Genomic DNA, 26,562 nt, shown 5'->3' on the forward strand with positions numbered 1-26,562 from the left:
CAATTAAAAATATTATTGAGGATTTTTCCAAAGCTTTGGGTTAGGGTTCAAATTTTACAAAATCTAGTCTTATCTTCTCTAAAAGTATCCACCCCAAGCTTCAAAAATTGATGTCAAAGACCCTTAAATTTCCAATTGGCAATAGGAGAGAATTATACCTTGGAACCCCCCTATCTTTGCTAATAGATATTGTAAAAATACTTTCAATTTTCTTATTGAAAGAATTAAGGTTATGTTTGGTTTGAAGGAAAAGGTAGGTTTCCCTCCTACCTTTTCCTTCAAACCAAACACAACCTAAAAGAAAGCTTGCAGGGGTGTCAATGGACCGGTTTTGGGTTGGACTTCACCCAAATCAAAATCCATTTTCTTGATCCATAGACAGAATAATTATAGTTTTGATTTTATTCCAACTTTCCAAGTATAACTAGGAACAAGGTTCTTTATGAGGTTCTCATTCCAAATATTTTTGTCCTTAACAATGACATCACTAATTCTAAGATCCAAGTCGAGGATAGTATCTCTATTCACACTATTGAGAAGGGGCTCCTCATCAACCCATTTATCAGTCCAAAATCTTGTAGAGTTTCCATGCATTACCAATCATTATTCCCACTCCTCTCCCTAGCAGACCTCTAGAGGACATGATACCTTTCCATGCCCAAGAATGACTTCCTTTTGGGCTTACTTCCCAAAAGTTTTCTTTTCTTAAATATTTTTGGGTCACAACCTGAACCCAAAGATTTTCTCTTTTCATTTAGGACTTTCCATCCTAAATTAGCCAGGCATGCTTTATTAGCTCACCCAAGATTTCTTAGGCCAAGATTACCCCAATGTTTTGAAGTGCACACCTTAGTCAAATTTATTAGGTGCATAGCCCCCATATCCTTCTTGTTTGACCAAAGAAAATTTCTCTGACTTTTATCCATTTCTGTAATGGTACTTTTGGGAATTTTGAAGGCTTTCATAATATATTAGGGGATCATATTTGAAGCTGATTTAATTATAGTTAGGGGTGTCAATTGGACTGGATTTGGTCCAATCCGGTCCAGTCCAATGTGAGTCCATTACAAATGGACCTGGTCCAATCCAGTCCAATGGATATTATGGACCATTTTGAAACGGTCCAGACATTGTCCAATCTGTTCAAATTCCTGTTAATTTAGATTGGTTTCAACTCAAGCCTGATCCATTGATACCTATGTTCTTATCTTCTATCAATAGACCAGATATTGGCTCAATCTAATATAAATTCATTATGGATGGACCAGGTCCAATCCAATATGTCATATTGGTCCATCCAGTCCATCCAAATTCAATGTCTTATTGGTCCATCCAATAATCGTTTGGAGGTCCAACCCAAAGGGTTTTTTCTCCTTGAAATCGGCCTACAATGAAGCTGGCCGGATGTATGGAATCCCTAGTGAGAATATGATTGGAGTTAATAAAATTTGGATTTTGAAAACCCCTTCTCCTTTTATAAGAAAATGCTAATCTCCAAGGCCTAGATATTGATGGGGCTTGCTCCTTTTGTGGGGAAGAAGAAGATTGTGACTATATCTTCTTAAATTGTGCTATTTCCAAACAAGTGTGGCTTGCTATGCGAGATGATTTGGATCTTCCCAGCAACAATGTGGGATCTATTACTAATTGGTGAAATGGCCTTTCTACCAGTTGTAGTGGGGTCTCCCTTGACCCTTATAGAAAAGAAAAAATGACTCTGTTGTTATGACAGATTTGGAAAAATCGAAATGATAAAGTTTTTAATAACAGGGGGATGCCCCCTCCTGTGATCATCGAAAGAGCTCGTCAAAATTTCTTAGAGATTCAGAGTATTGTTGGCTCTGATAGTCTTTCTCTAAAAGAAAGAAAAACATTATCCATCAAATAGTTAAGTCTTGATTTGGTGGCCACTTATATCAATGGTGGCCACGGATTTTATGGATTGCATTTTGGACCCCAAAACTAAGTAAAATTAGGTTTACTGCATTAAATGTTGTGGCTCTAAACTTTTCAAACAGATACATTATCATCGAGGGAGATTCTATCCTTGTCATCGATTTCCCCTTAGAGAATGCAGCGAATTATTGAGGAGTGCAGTTTACCGGCCGAGAGAGTCTGAAGGAAAGGTGGAGTACCTGTAAGTCTAAAGGGCAATGCGGCTGCTGATTGGTTAGTTAGATTAAAAAAAAGACGTGTTTCCCTCTAATTGGAGGGTGCACGCTTCTGTCTCAACCATGAACCGAGGGGTTCACAGGATGCGAGCTCCTGTTTCAACCGTCTAACCATCAGTCTTTCGCATGGCCTTGTTTCGGTAGGTATTGACTATTGACAATGAGGAAAGAATGCAACCATACGGTCCAACTTTCCAAAGGTTTCTTTCCCCACTCGCCCTCAAGATTGAAGCAGCCTCAATTATTCAAATATTTCTTCTTGCTATAAGGATCATGTTAGTGTCAGTGAAGAAGGTAAGATGAGAGAGCTAAGCAGCAGAGCAACACCCAGAAGAAGGTTTGAGTTGAGGTAGACTCCGTACTTTGCCGTCTATGAGTGCCTAGCAGTGATTACTGGTTACAGATCCAACAATGATAACTTGCACCAGGTGCTTCTTGCACTACACAATGAGGACGGTCAACCTGGTGATCAACTTCTGTGGGATCGCTATGATTATCTACTCTCTCTGGTTGTTGAAGAGGTGGGGCCAAGGAGAATCTCAGCTAAATCCTGCGTTACCTCCTACCACCCCCTGGTAGTTCTTCCATCCCCACCTATTTTTTATTTGCCTTTTGTTATTGTTCATTAGATTGTTGGAGTTCCCGTTTTTGGGATTTTAAATGGTATGGTATCTAATTTCTGGAAGTGGGTAACCTAATTGCTTGCTTCTTCTTATTCCTCTTCACAATCAATGAGGTGGGTTAGCCTTAGAAAAGAGAGTCAGGCTCTCACCAAATCCAAAATATGCTGAGATTTGGCAAAAAGAGGGGTTCTGATAAGAAATCGATCTACTCTCCATTGTTTCTTTCTTGTTTTCTGTTTTGAGTGAATAGGTGGTGGCCTTTCTGTTTCTCCTCTTGCTCATATATACTTCACTCTGTTTGTCCTACAGGTTCATCTACACATGCCTAGCGCTTGGCATTGTTATTTGCTTCAGCATGCTCTGCGGCCATGTTGTTGCCAGTTACTCCAGTAATTTTACCCTTTTTATTGTATCCTTTTCAATTAACTTGGAATCATCCCCCCCTCCATAGAAGAAATTATATAGCAATCTAACCACTAATTAGTTTATCCTTAACCAATTTCAAGTACATTGTATCTGTTTTCTTCATTCTATGTCTCCAAATCGGGGCCATTGTTGAAATCTTCTTCGAGATGAACGTGCTTGCTGTATGTTCTTTCACACCCATTGATATAGACCTTCCAAAGGATTATTTATTTCTGTTTCCTCTCATACAACACTGAATCTCTCCCTTCTCTTGTGACAGAAAATTTCCAAATATGTTGTCGATCAAGATATGAGGTTCATTAACTTTCTGACTGTGCATATGACCATATGTCGCATTATTGGAGTAGTGGTCTTAGTAGCACAGGTAAGATATAAACATCATAAACTTCTTACCAAGAAATTGTTCTGAGCACTATTACTATTTGATTTTTCTTTTCTTGTAAATATGAAATGAATTAGTCAGCTTCTGGGGTGTTTTCCAACATGAATTTTGTTGTTTTTCTTGTTTATATCAAAACCAACATTTCAGCAGAAAAAGAAAAACACAACATTCTCAGTTAGATTCAACTATGAACTTATGATACTGGAAAAACTTGTAACCAATCAACCAGTATCATATAAGTGGTAACTAATCAGGTGGTATTCATCAAAATTCAAAGCACTTCTGGTATCATACCTTTCCGGCATCATAGGTTTACCCTTCAGGAAGATACCCTGTTTCTAAAACCAACAAAAATATGCTTTCAAAAGAAGAAACATGTTTTTCAAAAGGAACAACATTTTTGGCTACTATTTGGTGTGTTGAAACACATTGAAATTTCCTATAGAGCCTCTTACAAGTGTTGCTTTAATGTTTCTATAAATCAAACCAACTCACATATAAATGTATTTGGATCCAAAATATAAATAAAAATAAATTCTATGTTTATTTGCAGTACAAAACCACAAATATGAACCTGATAGAAATTTTGCACCTTTTGCATTCGTTTATTTGTAACCATGATTTGCACTCTTACCTGATACAAAATTTTGCACCTATTTGTACTCCCATGCATTTACACAAGTACAAATGAAATTCTCACTGCAAACAAACTGAGCCAAAAGTAGAAAGGTGAACTACATTTGCATTTGATTAGAATGTGCATCCGGATATTGCATCTGTATGCTTTATAAGCAGAGGAAAACATGTTTTTGAAACCAAAAGTTCCAAGAACACATTTCTGATTTTTTAAAGAAAAGCATTACACAATAAAAAAAATCTGCTTTGTCTGTTTTAGTTTTACAAAATAATGATTTTCTCAAACTAACCATAGACCCATTTTTCTTAAAATCACAACAAATAAAACAATCACATTGGAGAATACCCCCTTATTTGTCTACTATTAGTTCAGGAATTACTTCTGGCTAGAAAATATGATAATGATAAGAGGTATTACCCATTTTCAGATCACTGCTTTTATCCTGGCAATCATTCTTTGGGCCATGGGATCAGAACCAAGGAGTCACTGTATTGTCCTGGACTCAAATGAGCTAAGATATTCATTTTTGCTGGGACCTGGCCCGCTGGAAAATCTTAATAGATCAAGGATGAACCGGAGGTGGTTATATTGCAATGAGAGGTAACCAGAAACAACACGTTTTGTTTTGCGTCAATCCAATTCTGCGTCAAACAAGAACATTGGAGCCCTCAAACTCTCACAAGGGACGAATTCTGAGACATGGGCAGAGAAAATGGTAAGTTCATAGTTAGTACAAGGTTTTTTGGAAATAGAATTAGTACTTTTTTTCTTTGATAGCTAGGAATTAATTACAAGCATTACTGGCAGATGAAGAAGAGTATTGGTAGAGCTGGAATAAATTAATGGATTATTACTGGCAGATGCAGTTAATTTATTTTTCCTTGTATGTACCTTGCAAGTGGAAGAAAGACGAGTGAGTTCAGCTCAGTTATAATTTAAAATATGTTGTAAATTTGAATCTAAAAATGTATGGAGGCAAATGTAAACCCTGTTACATCCCTTTATGGTATCATTCGCTTGGCAAAATTTAGAGGAGAGTTCATATCAAAACCTCCTGAACTGAATTAGTTTTCTGAGCAATACAGTGAGCTATTAGTTCTAATTACATGATCAAATGAAATAAAACTAAAATGTGAAGCAACAGATTTGATCTCATCCAACACATGCTACAAAGTTCAAGGAATTGAAACTTTTGATCCTTTCAGAGCCAGGATCAAAAGAAGAGAATCAAGAACACATTCAACACTTCCTAATTCTGTGATCTTGCAAATGAACAACAAACGGAATGGCTTGACATTCAGCTTCTAGAGCACCAAATTTTAAATGAAGAGGTCCACCTGCAGCAGCCAAAAAGGACCTAGAATTAGAACAAGCTAACACACCAAAAGAACCTTTACCTTCATTGGAGATCCCTCCATGGCTCCTTCACACCAGATTCAAACAGAATCATGCCTTTGCTCAACCCATCTGCTTCTCATTTTAAAATTTCTTGAACCAGCTCCACAGGTTGATCCAAAAGTATTAGAGCTGGCCCCATAATAGAGGTATTAAAAATATTAATGGCCTTGCATAAAATCCATTCCACATCTCTAAGATTACTTCACTTTGAAACACAGCTTCATTCCTGAGCATCCAGATGTAATAGAAAGCAATAGCTAACCAAGTTCTTTCACATTTCTAAAACAATCATCATGGAGGACATCCCAAACCCAGTCAACAATTGAACACAAGCCATTCCCAGGACATCTGAAGCCCCAAGGACTAGCAAACAAAATAGCATGGACAGAAGGACATAGACAAAACAAATGGTGGGATTGAATCTTTACGAGTTGAATGCTAATCATGTTCAGGATTAAAGATCTACTTTCGCCAATGCTTTTACATGTTTCCAGGTCAAGGGTGTTTATGTATTATCATTTGCAGGTCTACTGGAGATCTGCTTTCATCAATCCCCCCGTCTCTCTCTCATTCCCCCTCTTCTACACTGAAGCCCAGCAACCTTTTTCTGCCACTGCTAATTTCTCCATCACTAACCAGTCAACCATCCAATGCCGAATGACTCCTTTGCTGCTGCTAATAGCAGCATTGGAGCAATACAACAAGGGTAAAATACTCGAACTTGTATATGAGGTCAATTTGACAGAGAGGATTCCAATATATTCAGTATTCACTGTCAGCTATATAAACAAAAAGAATTTTCAACGCACTAGGTATATTTGCAAAGAGAAATTGCTTAGAGAAAGAAAAAGCTTCAACTCATAAAACTGGTTCACGTTCTCGATAATCACTTGCTGGATTTCAAATTCACCAGTCCAGCTCTTTCCATCTGGTCTGGTTATTCAGAAAATCTCTAAGTTGAGGGAGAGTTCTTAAGGAATTTTCTCTCTTAGTTCCCATCAAACCAAGCACAGCCTAAAGGAGGTAAAATAAGAGAGATCAATTTCCATTGAATAGGGGCTTGTGGTAAAGGGTCTTGACAGAATCAGCCAATCAAGTACAAATGGTCAAATGCAATACTTGCACTCGGGATCTACTACCCACATGTTCCCACATCCCAACCCACAGAGCATTACCACCATGTATAATAAATCAGGGAGATATTCCCAATGCGCAGCTGCAATGTCTAGTGGGTAGAGATGCGAGAACAGCTCGCCAGTAGCAGACAGAGCCCCAATACTTGTGCAACACCACAATACCAAAAACTTTGGTACCATTGCTGTTTTCACCCACCTTGTGTTAAGTTGATCAATACAAATCCGTGAAAAATATGTATTGTCACATCACATATAAAATGCATGTATGTGACTAATCATTAACCTTTGGTAGAAACAATAATTTGTTTTGATCAGTAGTACCGAACACAATATATATCTATCTTACCAGCCTGTTATTTCGCCTGAACACAATCAAACACTTGTGGCTGTGAAATCAAACAGGTTGTTTTTAGCATAAGCAAATTGAAAGCACCTGGTCTTGATGGTATGCTGGCCCTTGTTTTTCAGGATTTTTGGGATTTGATGCATGAATATATTGTACAGTTTGTTCAAGATTTTTTTTAGGGAGAATGACTGATAAACCCAGCTCAGAATTCTTTAGCCCCACCCTACGGGAGGGACTACTAGTAGACTATGGGGGGCTGTAATTCAGAATTCTACAATGAGCTGCAGATACTTTTCCTTTTTTTTTTTATTAATAGAAGACTTTTACATAGGCTAAATCATACATCCATTTATCTCATCCCTAAACACATTGCCTGCTCGAAATTCCAAGATTACCATCTCATTATTTCATCCCTAGGTTTAAGTCTCTTTTAGATAAATTCATCTCTCCTTATCAAGCTGCTTTTGTACGTGACCCTCAAATGGTGGATAGTCATTATTACTCGTGAAATTCTGCATCATCTAGTCATAAACGGTTTGACTCTCTCCTTGGCCTTGAAGTTGGATATGTCTAAGGCTTATGATAGGTTTAGGCTGCATTTGGCATTCATTTTTTAAGGACTTATCTCCTTTTTGCTATTAAAATACCCCTATGAACACTTGGTTTTTAACTACAAAAAGGAGATGAGTCCTTAAAATAAGGAATGCCAAATGCAACCTTAGCTAGTCTCATCTAATGAAATCTTTAGTCTTTTTTATTTCTTGAGTGGTGTAGTTTGATCTTGAAATGTTTATCCACACTATCCTTCTTAGTCCTAATCAATGGTACTCTAGAGGGCCACTTGTCTCCTACCAGAGGCTTATGTCAAAGAGTCTTTGTCTCCTTATTCATGTTAGCTATGGAAGGGCTTTCTAGACTTTGGTGCCATTTGACAAGTCTTTTTTGAAAGACCTTTTGGAAGATTTGACAGTCAAAAGAAATAGTGGTCTTTTACATAAAGATCTCGGCAGCCCACATACCGTTTGGCTGGAGGTGCATCTTTCTATGTGAAGATGAGACAAAAAAAGTCGAAAAGCTCAATTCAAAGCTTCCTGAAAATAGCCCGAAACAGGCTTTCTACGTCTTTTTGGGGTAAAGTCTTTCGACAATTAGATCTTCCCCCAATCAAACCTAAAAATAGCTCGAAATGTCTTTTTATTAAGGGTAAATTTCTTAAACTACCCTTATGGTTTAGCTAATTGACTAAGTGTACCCTTACTGTTTGAATATTGACTAATGTTACCTCTACTGTTTCTAACAATTGACTAACTCTACCCTTACCATTAAATTATGTTAATATTTCGTCAAAACTCGTTCGCGCGTGATATATATTTTTTAAAATCCAATTTTACCCTTCACCTCTCTCCCCCTCTTTCTCTCTCCCCTTCTTTTTCACCAATAATACGAGGATTCTCAGAGGAGACGATGGCTAAGGAGATAGACCTATTCAGTTGTGGCGGTTTCGGAGAAGAGAACAAGAGGGGCGCCATTGTTCGTGGGAATAAGCTACCGTGAGGTCTGGCCAACGTTAGTTGCTGCTGTAATGACAATGATGTCGAAGAGAACAGAGAAGACCTCTTCTCTATTCTAAAACTCAAAACGAACCAATAGTGATTTGGATTTAGCACCTAAAGTGGACGCGGGGTAAGCGAATGCTAAACCATAAGGTTTACAAGGTTTTGATAGCACTCTGATTTTACAACCGTCTTTATACCATTATTTTGATTAACTAAAAATTTAATACTCAAAGTGCCCTGTTCTGATCGGCTCTCACATGAACCATCCCCAAATCCTTCCACAAGTTGCTCTTCTTCAAGTACAACTTTAGATGGTTTCATGAAACTTCGAGTGAGTAGAGTTCGTTGTTCACAACAGCAACAAGGGGTGGAGATCACGATGTCGAAACAGGGGCATCCTTCAACATGTCTGGAACTAGCTCCCATGCGTTTCTATTTGCATCATAGAACTCACCGTAGGTGAGATCAACTCCTCTTTCGTTTTGCCCTCTGATCACGTAGAACTTGTTGTCCATGTAACACCCTGAACACATTTTCCTCCATTGATGCATCCTTGGAAGCATAACCCATGATTCTTCTTGAATCATTTGATCTCCTCTGTGAGAAGCTTGATTTTCTCATCGTTCTCCCCCTTATCGTGCAGCAACCCAAACTTTTCTTGCTCCAAAACTTCAATCCTCTTCAACTCAGAAACAACGCCCCCACCAACTTAGTTGGTTTGTATTTGACCAGAGATCTCAGACCTTCAGAGTGGCATGAATCTGATACAACAGATCTCAAACTTAAACTCATGCTGCACACCACAACAGATACAACCAGATCTCAACCTCCGCTCTAGAGATCCGACTCATGCTGTACATCGTTGGAAATCTTATACTCAAAACTTATTTGGCCGATCTACACATTGCAAAGACTCATGCCACTCTAGATCTCAGACTCAAACTCATCTATGAAAACTCCAGCCGGTTCAATATTTAACATTCAAAAGAGGGGAGAAGAGGTTAGGGAAGGAGTTTTTCTTTTAACTTAAAGGCGGACATTTCATCATTTTCATTCTTCCTCTGGGTGACGACACAACATCTGAAGTTTGATCTCTTTATCTTCTTCCTAGGCGACGGCGATGGCACTGCCCCGTAACTCTACCTGCTGCTCTGTAACTCCACCCAGCAACGACAACATCTGAACTCCGAAGGGTAGTTTAGGCATTTTGCATTGTTTTTTTACGGAGGTTAATAGTAAGAATAGAGTTAGTCAATTGGCAAAAATAGTAAGGGTAGCATCAGTCAATTTTCAAACAGTAAGGGTACACTTAGTAAGAATACATCACCAAGCTCCTTTAATTTCTCACCCTTTTTCATTGATGACATCATGTTGTACCAGAAGTGGATAACTGTAAGTTTGTTCATCAGTTCCGATCTTTATTTGGCCAGGTAATCAATTATGATAAATCTAGTATTATTTTTAGCAAAATTATCCATCCTAGATGTCAAAGAATGTTTAAATGTCAACTGCATTTTTTTTTGAAAAGGTAAGGTAATTTATTAAAATAAAAACCAGTACAAAGGAGCCTATGCCATTAGAAGCTGCCTAGAGCCACCACAAATTACAGATACAACCAGTTCTGAGATCTAAACAACAGACTTAAATTCTGATTTTTAAACAACTCTGATGTTGACACCCAGGGCAGAAGTTTACCCACAGCTATTTGCACCATTTCCAAAGCACAGCAGCCGGGATAGTCTTTCAAACCGAGATAAGTCGAGACTGGGCAATGTAAGTTTGGAGAAAATGCCTCCAAATATAAGTCGAGACTGGGTAATGTAAGGCCAGATGTTCAATAGTTTCTACTACCCCACCACATAAGCCACATGACATATCCGAAATCTGAATGCCACATTTCACTAGATTAACTTTGGATAGACATTTATTTAAAGCCATTGTCCAGAGCAAAAACTTCACTTTAGAAGGACTAAATGAGCTCCAAATCTACCTAGCCGGAAAGTTTTCCTGACCTGAATTTATCAACTTACTGAACATAGATTTAACAAAAAACATGCCATCAGCTTCCCATTTTCATCTCCAAGAATCCTCCATGTTTGAGCCAATCCTTTAGTTCTGGAGCAGGCCCAACAGAATTGCATACTCCTCAATTTCCCAATCAAAGAGGCGCCTCCTACAAGTTAGGTTCCAACTGAAAGAGTTACCATCCACATTGAAATTCTCAGCCACCGAGGAGTCCTGATTTACAGAAATTTGATACAAGAGAGGAAAGGCATCTTTCAGACACACTTCAAAACACCAAGAGTCTTTCCAAAATTTGATTCTTTCCCCATTTCCCAAGTTGTAACCAATTCTTTCCTCAAATAAACTAGCGTTCTTCATTATACCTGTCCAAATGGAACTTATCCCTCTTGAAATAGGAGAATTGGATCTCCAATCACCCCAGTCCACTCCGTATTTGTCCACAATCAGCTTTCTCCACCAAGCATTTCTTTCATTTGCAAATCTCCAAAGCCATTTACACAGGAGGGCAGAATTGAATTTCTTCAATTTTCTTATTCCCAACCCTCCAACTTTCTTAGGAAGACACACTTGATCCTAGTTTACAACATGAACCTTCTTCTCCTCCTCCTCCCAACCTCTACAGAGAAAGTTTTTCTGTAGTTGCTCCACTATGTTAGCCACTTTGGAAGAAATAGGAAATAGGGAGAGGTAGTACGTAGGTAAATTAGAAAGAGTACCCTTAATTAAGATCACTCTCCCCCCCAAAAGAAAGGTATTTAGCTTTCCAAGAAGCCAATTTCTTCTCCATTCTTTCAACCACTGGATTCCAAATCTGAGCGGAAGTATATTTAGCTCCTAGAGGGAGCCCCAAGTACTTGACCGGAAGATGGGCAGTCTGACAAGCCATAACTTCTGCACAAACTTCTAGATTTGTAACAAGACCTACAGGGATAATCTGAGATTTACTCAAATTAACTTTAAGGCCAAACACCACCTCAAACCAACTCAAAATTCCAAGCACCACCTCTAGTTGATTAGGAGAAGCATCAACAAAGCATAAGGTGTCATCAGCAAATTGAAAAATATTGACTTTTTTCTTTCCCCGGAGCAATTGCAAAGCCCATTCTCAGCAGCCTTCTTGCTAAAGATAGATAAAATTTCCATGACACAAATGAAGAGTAGGGGAGAGAGAGGGTCACCTTGCCTCAAACCTCTTGAACTTCCAAAAAACCCCGTTGTTTGCCCATTAATTAAGATGGAGAACTTAGGAGTCTTAACACAAATTCTGATTCAGTTTCTCCAAAGCTGCCCAAAATTCATTTTCTCCAAAGCCAGATCCAAGCAGTGCCAGTTAACATGATCATAAGCTTTTTCAATATCCAGTTTACACAAAACACCTGGTGTCCCTTCTCTTCTTCTAGACTCCAACAATTCATTAGCAATGAGAACAGAGTCAAAACCATCTGTCTACCTGGGACAAAAGCACTTCGGTTACAAGAGATAACACTGCCTAACACACACTTCATTCTTTCAGCCAAAACCTTAGCCAAGATTTTGTAGAAACTGTGCAAGAGACTAATGGGCTTGAAGTCCTTTATATTGACAACCCCCTCAATTTTTGGAATAAGAGTGATGCAAGTTGCATTCAGACTTCTCTAAAAGGAGGCATTAGTGTGAAATGCCCGAAGCACCTGCATCAGATCATTCCTCACAATATCCCAACATTTTAAATAGAATAGATTAAAGAACCCATTAGGACCCGGTGATTTATCATTTTCTAGCTTCTTTTCTGCACCCTTAATTTCCTCTTCTGAGAATGGTCTCTCTAACCAGATTTTTTGCTCTTCATTTAACTTGTTAAATTGGAGCTCGGAGGGAAAAGGTCTCTGAACCCACTTCTCTTTATAAAGGTTCTTATAGAAAGAAGTAGCTATAGATTTGACTTCAGAACTAGACTCACCACACCTGTCCTCCCACGCCAGCTTGCTGATTGAAGAGAACCTAGCACGAGCATTTGCCATTTTGTGAAAGAACTTTGTATTTTTATCCCCCTCTTTAAGCCAAATGGATTTATCTTTTTGTCTCCACTTCCTCTCTTCCTCAACTGCCATCTTATCATATATGAATTTTGCAATTGACCTCTTAAGTCTCGGATCTTCAGAAAAGGGACCCACCTCTTCAGCTCTATCAATCTCTACAATGGTGCTCAACAAAGCCTTCTTATCAGTAACCCACTTCATATTCTTCTCCTTACTCCAAATTTTTAGTTTATCCTTGACAGCCTTTAATTTTGATGCCATAACGAAAGAACTAGAGTCGTCCACTTGCAACTCATTCCACACAAAGTTGATTAAGGGGATAAGATTTTCCTCCTCAAACCAAGCATTTTCAAACTTAAACGGGGATTTGACTGTCTCACGAAGACCACAAACAAGTTGAATAAAGCTATGGTCGGACATCGGTCTAGGAAGGGTAAGCTGTCTGAAATCAGGAAAGAATTCATCCCAGTTTGAAGAAACCAAGAATCTGTCCAGCCTAACCAGGGTCGGGACAGATTGGTTATTGGTCCAAGTGAATCTATTACCCTGAATTGGGATGTCCATTAATTCCATACTGTTTATGAAGTCAGCAAACATGTTCATCGAACCAATTCTTCTACCCTCTGTATTCTTCTCATCCACCGAAATAGTTGCATTAAAATCACCCCCAATTACTTCACTCCTCCCACCTCCTCCCAACATCTACTTACCCATTTTTCCACTTCTTGAAAACTTGCCCTCCACTGAAATCTTCCCACCAAGCAATCTCTCAGGAAACTCCTTCTGGCCTCTATGCCTTGGGACTCTGTAAATATCATTTGTCTGTCCTCCACCTTCTTGATTTCAGACTACCCAAAATTCGGCCAAACTCCAGTCGTAACCGCCTTACTGTAAGAGAAGTTCGGTTTCCTCCTCGCCCCCTTCTCTACACCACTGTACCAATTCCTAGCTTCTCATCTCCTTCCACCTCTCTGATCTTTCCAAAGAGATCTACCTCGAAACATCTTCACCCCAAGCACTCAACCTCGAAACATCATTTCAGTTGTTGAACCAAGTGATGCACTATATATTTGGGGAACATAGATTCACAATCATAATACTTAGGTATCCCCCTCTATTAGAACCAGAATAAACACTCTTCTCTTACCTTCCTTTTGGATAATTTAAATGGAGAAGTACAGACAGGCCCATTGCAGATTTCTGAATCCTATTGCAGAACTATAAACATTCAAAATGTCCAAAACCCTCACTCTACACACCAATGCCCGCCCGTGAATTGGTATCAATTCCAAATTGGCACCTACCCCAAATGTACTTTGGGTCTAAAAATTCTGACCCTAGGCTGAACCGTCATTTTCCCTAATTTAAAAGCTAAGTAAGTGAAAGGATTTCACTATTTCTATGGCCAGAGTAAACACCCTTATTTAGCCTGTTCTCCAAGCTTCACCCATTCATTATATGAATGTCATTAAGTTCCCTCAAAAAACTTTAAATGAAATCGAGAAAATCAAAAGAAACTTCTTGTCTCTGAGTTTTGCTTCTCTTTTCCAGTCTTCTTGGATTCAATGTTTGAATGATTTAAAACAGCAATTGAATGATAAAAATCTTTTCTTGCGGACGCTAGCTTGGATAACTATTTCCTCCTATTATACCTGGTATGACCGAAATGAAAAGCTCTTCGATCAAAATAACTTATCCACTACTCTTATTCATCCAATTTTCTCATTTCTTATACCTTAATTGGTTTTTATTTAATTTAAATAACTAGTGCTTTCTGCTTGTTATTGGTCTAAATGGTTGGACCATTTAACCTATCACCTGGAGCCTTGAACCAGAGACGTAAGTAATTAGACCCGATAAAATCGGATCCATATTTTATGCACTTTGGATCATCCAACCGAAATAATCCGAATTCAAATGGTCCAATTTTGATACTGGATTCCGGAAAGTGATAATCAATCACCTAGTATTCATCGAAATTCACGTAGGGGTTTTAACTGGTCAAATTTCTTCAGGTATCCGAAGAAATCGGCTTCATGCCCGTTTGAACACCATTCGAACAGCCTTGCGTCGGAACATGTCCATGCTTCTGTGCGTTATTTCATCGGAACATCTCCATGATTCCGGAAAGTGATAATCAATCAGCTGGTATTCATCGAAATTCACCTAGGGGTTTTGACTGGTCAAAGCTCTTCGGGTATCCGAAGAAATCGGCTTCAGGCCCGTTTGAACACCATTCGAACAGCCTTGCATCGGAAACATCTCCATGCTTCTGTGCGTTATTTCATCGGGAACGGGTCTGACTGAATCCGGAAGGGTGGTGGGTCCCAGGAGGTCGCCCACCATGTGATCGATCCAAGTCGTCACCGTCGAATTCGAGTTTGTTGCCACGTTGTTGCTGTTAAAACTTGACAACTTGGGGCCCGTTTGGTGCATTTTTTTATACGGTCTTTCGACTGTTTACAAGTCGGGCAGATCAAATTTTGGTCTACTCCTATTTTGTTCATGGAAGATCTAGTGCTAAAGCACCGAAAAGACACGAAAAGCCTATTTTAGGTTGATTACGGGAAGTTACAATTGAAATTTTTCGGGCATTTTATTTTCCCGTGGAAAGACAGAGAAAGATGTAATAGTGCCAAACTAGCTTCAAGCTATTCAGATTTTCATATAAAAGCTCAATATATCTTTTAACTGTCAGTATTACTAAAAAATCTTTTAAAAAAGATGTGTCAAATAGGCCCTTGAATTCTCTCAAACCTAACGCCACGGAGACCGAATCTCCTACTAACAAAGGGCGTCTCACATCGACCTCACAAACACAACTTACCATAGATTGGAATTTGGAAGAAACCGAATTCAGTAAGAGCAAAGTCCAGCATAACCTTGCATTGAAAATATTTTCCCATAAAATAAAGGACAGAGGTATGGAGATATTCCCGATGAAAGGTTGTAAAGGCTATTCGAATAATGTTCGAACGGGCGTTGCTATGACCGAAGCCGATCTCAGATTGGAAACATCTCGTACTTATACGTTGTTAATCACGGAATCACGGAAACATAGTGAAATGCGCATATGAGGTCGGTGCGAGGCTCCTTCAGTGAGCAGTTCCCAATTCAGCGCGACGTCCCGTACATTTCATTTTGCATACGCAATCTCCGCATGCAGTAAATAATCTAGAGTGCGCATCGTTAGTTCGTTAACCACAAAAACAAAAGGGATAAAATGCGCTCCCAGTTACTCAGATTCCGTCTTGACTTGCGTGCCTTCCGAAGACATCTAAACGCCGTTGTCGCCGCGTGTGCTCCTACCCGTCATCGCGCGCAGCTGTGGTGGGGCCCACTTGTTTCAGGTGTGTAATATCCAATGTTCCTCGTCGTTTACCTTATTTTTGTAAGAACTTCCAACGTTCGCCACGTTAGCTTGACCCATTATCAAAAGGCGCTCTCCGTAGAAAAGCGTACTTTAAACATTAAATAAATATAATTTACTAGCTTGCGCCCACAGTTGCCGCTATACGGCGCCCACGGTTCGCCAACTGATCGGAGGTTAAGTGCCCTGCTCAGACATCTCACAGATCATTCTGTTTCGTCCATGGAGTCCCAAAACCCCAATCACGCCATCTCACCCTCTGCAACCACGGCCTCTAATGGCGATTCTGTCTTCGCTAACATTGCTAAAGCTCCCGAAGATCCGATCTTAGGGGTAATCTCTTCTACTTGCCTGATTTTATCGATGTTCTGGGATGATTTTTGGTTCTACTGTTTCTTCTTTTCTGCCCCCTTTTTTTTTTAATTTACAATTTTCCCCTTCGAAGATTGTTCTGCTTCTGCGAGTTTTTGCCTATTTTGCTCAGCGCCACGTTCACTGATTCGTTTTAGCTGATTGTTGTTGAACCATATAATAATGATTGGTGGGTTCTTGTATCATTTGGACCGCTTTCTAGTATTAGTTTATCTTTCGTTGGTTATGCACTGTAGTTGATGGGGATAGTGTTATTAAGAATTACATAAATTTGTCTCCTTCTGTGGCAGAGGAAGTGATGGATCAGGAAGAGAAGAAGCGAGATCTACTCATTAGATTCTCGACCCCCCAAATAAAGAAAAAGAATATAAAGAACCTAGGAACCGATAAGACAAAAACTGAATCTAATGTCTGGTACTATCAATGATTGGATAAAATAACCAATGTGATTCAAAACTCGTATTTGGTTGATAAGAGTAGGAGATCGGCATGGCTTAGTTGGGACCTGGGACTATTAAATTTTACATCTTAAATTCGGCCTTGACAATAGGGATCAAAATTACTTTACCAAGAGAAGCACTGTTCTTTTTCTTTTCTTTTTCTCGTTGGTGGATAAGTTTGCTTAGCGTTATCCTCAGAAAACATGGAAAGTGCATTTAAAAAGTTGCGCATGCATTATTTTTATCATCCCTAATCTTGAAACTCTTTGAATATGTTAATGATCAAAAAGGTAAAAAAACTCATTGAAAATATTTAAAGGTTAAAATGAAAAAGAAAAAGCCTTCAAAAGATCTCTGATGTGTTTAAATGGAATTTATAACATTGAATGAGATTTGATACATTTTCCGGGGAAAGAAGGGTAAAACGCTCTTCCCCTGATCATCTTCTAGAGTTGTTATATAGCAACTATATTATTGATATTGGCTATTTTAATTGTGAACTCAAAGTGATGACAGACTGATAATATTCTTTTCCTGTTTTTCTTTTCTTTTTCTTTTTTTGTTCTTGGCATATAAATTAAAGGTGCTGAAGGTGAGAAGTAATAAGAATCTAATCAGGTCGGAAATTTTAAGAATATAATCTAAAGGAATTTTTTAATTATGTAAATTCCTATCTTGACTATTTATGATGTTTCTGACTTGCTGTACTCATCCAAAAGGTTACAAATGCAAGAAATTAATAGCTTTCTGTATTGTTACTACCAGTTATTTCCCTTGAATTTTCACATTGTCTGTTGACTCTGTTCAAGTCCATTAGTCCACCCACTTCAGGAAGGATTTTTCAATAGATAGGGTTCCAGAAGTATTTTTATAAAAGTGTTTCTACTTTACGCTTAAGTAGATAAATCATAAACTGATATGTGAGCATGCCAATTTTGGATACGTAAAACAATGTTGTTTTATGATTTTATGTGATCTATTCTCTGCATTGAATGAAATATTCAGATTTCCTATATTTGAACTCATTTTCAACTTGTTAACCAAGGACATGGAAATTCAATGTACATGGATAAAGAGAAGTGCAAATGCATTGGCTGACGGTCTAGCTAGGCAAGGAGTAAATGGAGATACATTATTCTGGGCTGTTTTGTAATCACTGCATGGTCAAAAAGTCACTTGGGTAGCTGGAGTTAAGACTTTTTAGCTCCATCCCTTTGTAAACCTGATTTTTATCACTAATAAAATTTCACTGTTACTGATAAAAAAAAAAAAAAAACTCATTTTCAACTTCTAACTATAGACCTGACCTCCTGGCATTCCAAAGAACACTATGAATTGCTGCTGCTTACTATGTATTTAATATTGCAATTTTTCCATCTTGTTGCAACTTAAAAGGTTTTGATTCTGATTGTATTGTGTATCTATTGTTTTGACAATAAATTACTCCCTGATGTTATTTCAACCAAACAGGTAACTGTTGCATACAACAAGGACTCCAGCCCAATAAAGTTGAATTTGGGTGTTGGTGCTTATCGAACAGAGGTATGTTTCTCTTATCTGACATTGTTGAACTGTTTTTCTACTCATGCATGGGAATGGGCACACACTTCATAAGTATGCATGCTGTCACACACAGAGGCACTGTACAAGAATGTGGGTTTTCTTGTGCTCTTGCACAAAATATGCTTTATTTACCTCTGATATAAAAGGCTGCTGGATTGGCCTGTTTGCATTACAGGAAGGAAAACCTCTTGTTCTGAATGTAGTTAGACGAGCTGAGCAGCTGCTAGTAAATGACCCGTAAGCAATTAAATCATAGTTTATGCTATTTCTTTCTTCATATATATTAGTGACCGAGTTCTAATTTTTGTGATGTTCAGGTCTCGTGTTAAGGAGTATCTTCCCATTACTGGATTAGCGGATTTCAATAAATTGAGTGCCAAACTAATTTTTGGTGCTGACAGGTACAAATTTAACAAAATGTGAGGTTAATTTATTAGAGGTGTGTTCAAAACTATTGAGAGATTCGGCATGAATTCCATACTATGTTGAATACAGAATATGAAACTTTGCAATGTTTCTTTTACAGATCTCTGGATTCTTATGAAATGAAGGATTAAAGTTTAGACAGAGAGAAAAATTCTTATTCTGAAAATAACTTGTTTAACCTTTTTAATTATGATGTAAAACTGTAGCTCATCCAAGAACAGAATCAGATGACCTATTTTCAATGTTGTGATCTTTAAGCAATGATATAATTTATTGTGACAGAATAAAAGACTTCAAGTCCTTCTGTTTGATTGAAAGATTTTCAATGATTGTCTTGTTAAAATGAACTTACGAATTACTTAAGAAGTGAACAACTTTAAAAGTCCATTTCTATAATGAAATTTCCTGTACTATGGTAGATGCTTCATTGCTTCTGATATGGAATTCTCTATTATTTACTTGTCTTTAGAAGAAAAAAAAACTTTTCTTGGATATTTTCATTGTTCAATCCTTTAATGTGGCTTAGCCTGTTTCCCATGTAATTTACTTTGCATTTTTTGGTAGTTTATATTTGTGGTTTTTACTGAATACAATATTCTGCTTGCTTTGAAAATAGCCCTGCTATTCAAGAAAACAGGGTAGCTACTGTCCAGTGCTTATCTGGTACTGGCTCTCTGAGGGTTGGAGCTGAGTTTCTGGCAAAACATTACCACCAAGTAAACAACTAATCCTTTTTAGTTTGTTGCCTTTGTAAGATGATGATTTGAAGGATAATTTTGATTTCACCATCCACCTTGCTTGCAGAATTCAATATACATTCCACAACCAACATGGGGAAACCATCCCAAAGTGTTCACTATGGCGGGGTTGTCTCCGAAGTATTATCGCTATTATGATCCAGAAACACGTGGACTGAACTTTCAAGGTTTGGATTCTTCTTCGTTTGTCTTTGTTTGATTAGCCACAATGGTATCTTAGCAGTTGGCATGGAATATGGATTCGTTAAGTTGAATAATCCATTTGTTTGAAAATTATTATTAAACAAAACATCTTATAGTTTTATATGAAATGTAGTCTCATACTCTCATCTTCTTATCAACTATTTCCTATTTGTTATTTCTAGATTCATTTTATATTTGTTAGTTTTTCCATAATTTTCTTTTCTACTATGTAGCATTTTTTCTGGAGTCCAATGATTCCATCTAAACTTCTATGGAACTAGTTTCATGTGCTGATATGTCTAAGTATATGGGAACAGGCCTGCTTGAGGACCTCAGTTCTGCCCCATCAGGAGCAATAGTGCTTCTTCATGCATGTGCTCATAACCCAACTGGTGTTGATCCTACCGTTGAACAGTGGGAGCAGATCAGACAACTGATAAGATCAAAGGGGTTGTTACCATTCTTTGACAGCGCATATCAGGTAAATGTGATTGCACCAAAGTACAAAGATTTTTCCCCCAATAATGATGCAATTTGTTGCAAGAAAAAAAGCAAGTGAAGGCAAAGGAGGATTGTCATTGGAGGCAAAGGCCCCAACAAGGCACAAGCACAAAAGTCTTCCGGAATTAAGGCTTTGTTTGGATAAGCTTTTGCCTTTGGGCTGTCGGAAACAAAAATAAGCCAAAAACATTTTTAAAATTGCTTTTAAAAGTGAAGGCAAAGTTGCTTTTAAAACACAATAATCTAATGCCAAAACACTTTTAAGCCCCAAAACACAAAGCTTTGGGGCTTGGGCTTTGAAAGCACAAATCTTGAAGCTTATCCAAATGCAACCTAAACTAATGCAGAGATGTTGCTGCTAGCCCACTTTAACTATCCCATGATGTGTTAAACAAAAGAAATCATCATGCTGATCCAACCAACAATAAGAAACAAACTTGAACCCTGACTTGCTGCTCCTAATTTCACCTCTGTTTTAAACTTTTATTATCCACAACTTAAACCACTCTTCATATCAACATCCTCTGGAAGTGGAAAATACTGTTCCTACAGCTTTTGGCCTTGAACTTGTTACTTTCCCTTTCCCTTTCCCTTTCCCTTTCCCTCGGGGTTCCTTTTTCTCTTACTTTAGATGGATCATTCTCACTTCTCAGTGGCAACAACTTCTTGTTGTACCCCAATATTGCATGGACTCTGGAAGTCTGCCTTGGTGAACCCAAAAAAAGTAGTATTCATGGATACATCTCATATAAATAATATTTTATTTATTAAATATTACATTTTTTTATATTATTCTTGAAATTCATAGAACTATTTAAGCATAACAGCTTAAATAGTTAATTTAAAATTAACAAGTTAAATTCAGAGCGTTTGTCTATTTGTCACGTGGCAACACTAGTGATTTTTTATTGTTTTCCTAATTAGAAAAGATTCAATAAACAAAAGGTCAGAAGTTCTGTGTAAATTGGGAAAATACAAATACCATGATCTCCTACTGGACAGTTTAAATGGTCGGACTACTTTTACATGGAGGCATTTAAAGTGCAGATTCATAGTTTCGGAGAGCCAATGTGATAGGCATTTTGGTGAAAATGCCTGATTCTCACTAACACAAGTTGACTTGTCGCACATGTCAACTCGTGAGTCCCCTCCAAAGGTGGGGTATCCATGCAGCAGCACTTTTGCACCCACTCCATCCAGTTCAAAGGAGGTCCCCTCCAACCATGACCTCCCCATCAGCAAATTTCCCATGTTTTCTTTGATTTCCACCTAACCTAGTATCTTGCTTCCAGCTTATGGAAGAAAGTGGTTCTATGCTGATTTCTTTTTTTTTTTTTTCTTTGATATATTCTGAAGGGCTACACAATGGGGGGTAGCCCATCCCCCAACCCATAGCCCCCTCAACCCAGGTGCAGGCGGGATTCGATCCCATGTCTCTGCTACAACCAGCAGGAGACCTTACCAACCAGCTGGTTGGCACCTTGCAGTTCCATGCTGATTTCTTCATCCAAAGAACAGTCATATCCTTTCACTAACCTTTACAGTGTTGTCCTTCCGAAACATTAATACTGTCTATGGCCTTGTGAACAATGCTGCATATGATCTGCATGGTCTTAGTCTGGGTATTCTTAGTCCTCCACTCTGGATCAACAAACTTCAGGTCCAGGAGTCCTTGAGATTCCACAATCTTGGGTTTCCTTCATTAAATCAAAGACAGTCAAACTTTCTCACATAAACACACCAGCGGGGCTGGCTCCCCCTTAATGCAACAAGAGATCCACCAAAAGTGAGGATGTGACATCCGAGGATAGCATTGCTATCCTATTCCTTTTTGTTGTTGAAGAGTGGTTGGTATCATAACCACTACTAAGTGTCCTTGGAGATTGCAGAATCCTTTTCCAATCTTGATCTCCTTCCACTTCACTTCCAAGTTGCCCAATGCATGGTGAAGGTTAGGCTTTTTCTTTTTGATTTTCAAGTTAGCCTAGGCTTTTGCATAGCAAAAAGATGATTAAATTCTGAAATTTATGTCCAGAAAAGGCCAAATAGTTTTGATTTTTAATATTTATGTGACACATTATTCCAACTTTGTCATATTCAGGTATTAACTGATGTATTCTATTGACAACTTAGGGTTTTGCAAGTGGAAGTTTAGATGCGGATGCACAGTCTGTTCGGATATTTGTTGCAGATGGTGGTGAATGCCTTGCAGCTCAGAGTTACGCAAAGAACATGGGACTTTATGGGGAGCGTGTTGGTGCCTTAAGCATTGTAAGACACTAAAAAGACCTCCTTTGAAGTGCCTAATGCTGAAAAATAAACATAATTGAGACCTAGTAGAACTATATACTGCAGTGAAGAGTTGACCTTTATCAAAGCTAGTTGTAACTTGAGGGAAATCAAAAGCATATTGTTATATTTTTTTTGGGCCCAAAATTTCGTTCTGTTTGTTTTTATTTCATTAAAATGAAACTTCACCCTGCCTACCAAGGTTGGCATCAGGCCAAATGAGTACAATTCCAGCTCCAATACACATGGTTCTCAACACAAGCAACTATTAAGCTATTACAAATGGCTGCCTGGCCCTGGACACCCCTACTCCAGCTGTTCCCTTACAACCCCTGCCCTTGCTAAAGAATCTGCCAAAGCATTTGCACTTCTAGACACCCATTTGAATGAGTTATTCAAGTTGCTGCCTAATGGTTTGAATTTCCAGGGAATCTCCTTTTGTATTCTCATCCTACAGATTATAGTTTGATAGTTTCCCACCACCACATGCTTCATACCCTTCATGCTCATCAGCTTTAAGCCTTGAATTTAAGACTGGCAGTTCAGCCCATAAAGAATTGCCATGTCCAATTGGCCGAGAAAGATTAAGTAGAATGTTGCCATATGGTTCCTTATCACATCCCTAACTCCTTTTATTTGTTTTTCATTCATTTCTTTTCCTTCTCTAGCATAATGATACTCCATCTCATTGATTCTCCTGTATCTATAATGTTATGCAAATTTTTCGTTACAGGTGTGCAGGACAGCAGATGTTGCAAGTAGGGTTGAGAGCCAGCTGAAACTTGTGATCAGGCCCATGTACTCCAACCCACCTATTCATGGTGCATCCATTGTGGCCACCATCCTCAAGGACAGGTACAAAGTTGATTCAGGAAGGTCTATGCAATATGACTAAATCAATTTGAAATCTGGAAAAGAGTAGAAATTCAAGTTAAATGTACAAAAATGGTCTGTATGAAAACTGGTTAATATGAATACAAAAACTGGTTAATATTGGGAAAATGATCAAATTGATGTTAGTGAATTACTAGAAGTAAGGGTTTCACTTTCTCAATATGAAGTGAAGCAATAACAAAACGAAGATGATCGACTAATCTACAAGAAAAGAATGGTTAGCATGCTCATCAGAGAATCTGTATCTACTTAGAAAATATAGTTATCTAGTTTATATAATTTCTTGGTTTAACTCAATACAAAGTACATAAATATACATATATGACCATTGATTGTAATGCTTATTTTCTTGTTTATGGAGTAGATCATGACTTATAAGTGTTCCTTAATTCTGATTATATTTTGTCTGCAGGGATATGTATAATGAATGGACTATTGAGTTAAAAGCCATGGCTGATCGGATTATTAGCATGCGCCAACAACTCTTCGATGCTTTACGTGATAGAGGTAAGCTGATATTTAGATTCTTTTGTTCTTTTTGAGGATCACCTTTTTTCATTTACTTGTTTTAGTTGTATAGTTGGTCTATCCATTAGTATTACCTGTATAATTGTTACTTTTTGAGGATTATTAGAATGCATCATTAGCATCACTTCTACAACTGATATCTACCCACTATTATGTTTTCCCTTTTTGGTTACTAAGGTTTGATCTTGTCGTGTGGCCCTATGAAATCACTTTTTTCCATTTATTTGTTTAGTGTGTACTACATTTAATGTTGCTGCTGAAACCGATATATGCTAACATTGAGTCCATGTCTTGTTTTTCTGCTTTTCTGTTGATAAAGTTTAAGGTTGGCATGTGGCCCTTGGTATTGGAATTGGAACACCTAACCATCAGAATTTCTGGGGCCCCTTCTAAAAGATGTGGATGTTTATGGGAGGCGTTACTTTTTATTAAATTTCTAGTCACCTATGAAAGCAAAGAGATAGTCTCTCTTTTATTGCAAGGCAATTTCTGGAATTAAAAGAAAATGGGAAAAAATGAAGTGAGATTAGTTGTTGAGGATCTCTAACACAACCAAATTGAAGCAGTGTTTTAGAAGGCTTGGGAGGCATACACCTGGAGGCACACCTCCAGGCGAGGTGCCTCAAAAACGCCCTGAGGCGTATGCTAGAGGCATTGATGCCTCTGAGGCATATGCCTCAGGTTCAAGAGTCGTACACTTCATACACCTTTTGCATGAGGTGTGTCACACTCTAGCTCGCTCGCTTGCCTCCGCTTCAACAAGACCCCCCTTCTAGTGTTATGCATATTCATTCTTCTTAATATAAAATATTTTTATTAAAAAAAAAGAGAAAGATGAGATCCTCCTTCCTCTTCTTCATCCTCTCCCTCCTTCCTCCTCATCCCCTTCCTCTTAGGGAGGCTTATGCCTCCTTGTGTTTGGGAGGCTTACGTCTCTTACGTGAACTACGCCTCATGCCTCCATGTTTTGAAACATTGAATTGAAGTAGTAAACTGTGGTGAAATACCAAATAAATAAACATGAAGAAAGCATGGTGATTGTTTGCCCATTAGATTTGGATATAATGTAATATTTGCATTCCCACCTCGCATGAATTTTGAGAGACACATGAATGCAGAGATGTTTGTCACCAATCTGAATTTCAGGCATGGTTCTTAGTCTGGAATTCCACTGTGGAATAATAAAAATGTATACAAGCACTATATGCATTGAAAGAGATTTCCAAATCAAGTTCTTATGTTGAATGTGTTCTGCTGTTTTGTTTGCAGGTACACCCGGTGACTGGAGTCACATCATCAAGCAGATTGGAATGTTTACTTTCACAGGGTTGAACACAGAACAGGTTGCCTTCATGACTAAAGAATACCACATCTACATGACATCCGACGGGTAAGAATACCACATAGTACTATGTTTGGATCCTATTTTATTTAGACAAATTGATGATACACAGTTATCATCTGACCCTAATTTGCTTCTTAAATTCTAGCCTTCTTGACCCTTGCGCATCTCAAATTTCCTTTCAATCAGTGCTGATGACAAAATCATTGTGTACATCTGGCTGTTATATCAAAGTTTGATGAACTGCCGACCCATCAAAATAAAATGTTCAGATAATATAATCTACCAAAATATTATTTTACTAAGATACATGGAAAGTTGTATGCAACTCGTTTACAATTCAAAGAACAAAACAAGGTTTGGCGTAACAGTATAGATACTTAAGATGAACTTTTGTATCCGATACTGCAGTCAAGGGCTTCATATTATGATATAATGCATATAGATTTAAGTGTGCGTATATTTTCTGTTTTTCCCTTATCATAGTATGGTAATCTCTGCTTGCTCTGTTATGCAGGAGAATTAGCATGGCAGGTCTAAGCTCGAGGACAGTTCCTCATCTCGCAGATGCCATTCATGCGGCTGTTACTCGCATTGTCTAATTTTGTCTATGACCTCTTTTGTTGGTTTATTCTGCTATATGGAAGAATTGCTTTTCTGCTTTTTAAACCTTAGCTGTTGTAATAATCATATCACTTCATTGAGTAGTGATTACACTGAAATATTTCATTCAAGCTAGCCTGAGGCTGGAAACTCTCGGCTGGGGCCGGGGAATTTTGGACTAATTTTTGTCAAAACTTTATATTTGTTTGTTGCCATGCTTTTAGTCACTGATGCATGAGTTTTGAGAAACTTGAATCATTCCAATTTTCTAAACATGGGCTATCTATGTATTGACACGTCTTAGTTGGATCCATTAGCACTTCATATCATATTGTATTTCTGAAATTTCCATTAGTACAGTTGCCATGGGTTATTCAGTCTAGGTTTTTGATGACTCCGTTGCATAGCTTTTACTTTTGCATTTGGCTAAAGAGCATAGACAAGACTCTCTCGCAATCCATAGATTCCGCAACCATTTTTTGCACTTCCATGAATGGATTTTCTTAGCCTTCTGACTTGTTATAATCTGGGAGGCAACCCCCTTCAACTGCCAAAACAAGAATGGAATGTATGCT

The 26,562-nt window shown here is 38.1% G+C and overlaps 2 protein-coding genes across 3 annotated transcripts; both read left to right on the forward strand.

The window, feature by feature from the left end:
• Positions 1 to 2,432: 2,432 nt before the first annotated feature.
• On the forward strand, positions 2,433 to 5,319 carry LOC104592172 (tetraspanin-19-like). Of its 2 annotated transcripts, none has more exons than XM_088892622.1 (6): positions 2,433 to 2,746; positions 3,104 to 3,203; positions 3,301 to 3,381; positions 3,480 to 3,584; positions 4,667 to 4,954; positions 5,047 to 5,319. In XM_088892622.1, exons 1-5 carry the CDS (start codon positions 2,583 to 2,585, stop codon positions 4,841 to 4,843), a joined length of 627 nt encoding a protein of 208 aa, XP_088748748.1. In that variant the 5' UTR covers positions 2,433 to 2,582; the 3' UTR covers positions 4,844 to 4,954; positions 5,047 to 5,319. The 2 variants fall into 2 exon arrangements, with proteins under 2 accessions (XP_088748748.1, XP_088748749.1); XM_088892623.1 differs by lacking the exon at positions 2,433 to 2,746 and adding an exon at positions 2,849 to 2,907.
• Positions 5,320 to 16,187: 10,868 nt separating this feature from the next.
• Positions 16,188 to 26,260, forward strand: LOC104592600 (aspartate aminotransferase, cytoplasmic). The gene is made up of 12 exons (XM_010252048.3): positions 16,188 to 16,421; positions 18,371 to 18,442; positions 18,639 to 18,700; positions 18,781 to 18,864; positions 19,506 to 19,605; positions 19,694 to 19,814; positions 20,148 to 20,311; positions 22,465 to 22,602; positions 23,354 to 23,475; positions 23,927 to 24,021; positions 25,312 to 25,432; positions 25,902 to 26,260. Exons 1-12 carry the CDS (start codon positions 16,311 to 16,313, stop codon positions 25,984 to 25,986), a joined length of 1,275 nt encoding a protein of 424 aa, XP_010250350.2. The 5' UTR covers positions 16,188 to 16,310; the 3' UTR covers positions 25,987 to 26,260.
• The last annotated feature ends 302 nt before the right edge of the window (positions 26,261 to 26,562 follow it).

The sequence above is a fragment of the Nelumbo nucifera genome, chromosome 8 (assembly GCF_055504915.1).
Source record: "Nelumbo nucifera cultivar China Antique chromosome 8, China Antique-T2T, whole genome shotgun sequence".
NCBI lineage: Eukaryota > Viridiplantae > Streptophyta > Magnoliopsida > Proteales > Nelumbonaceae > Nelumbo > Nelumbo nucifera.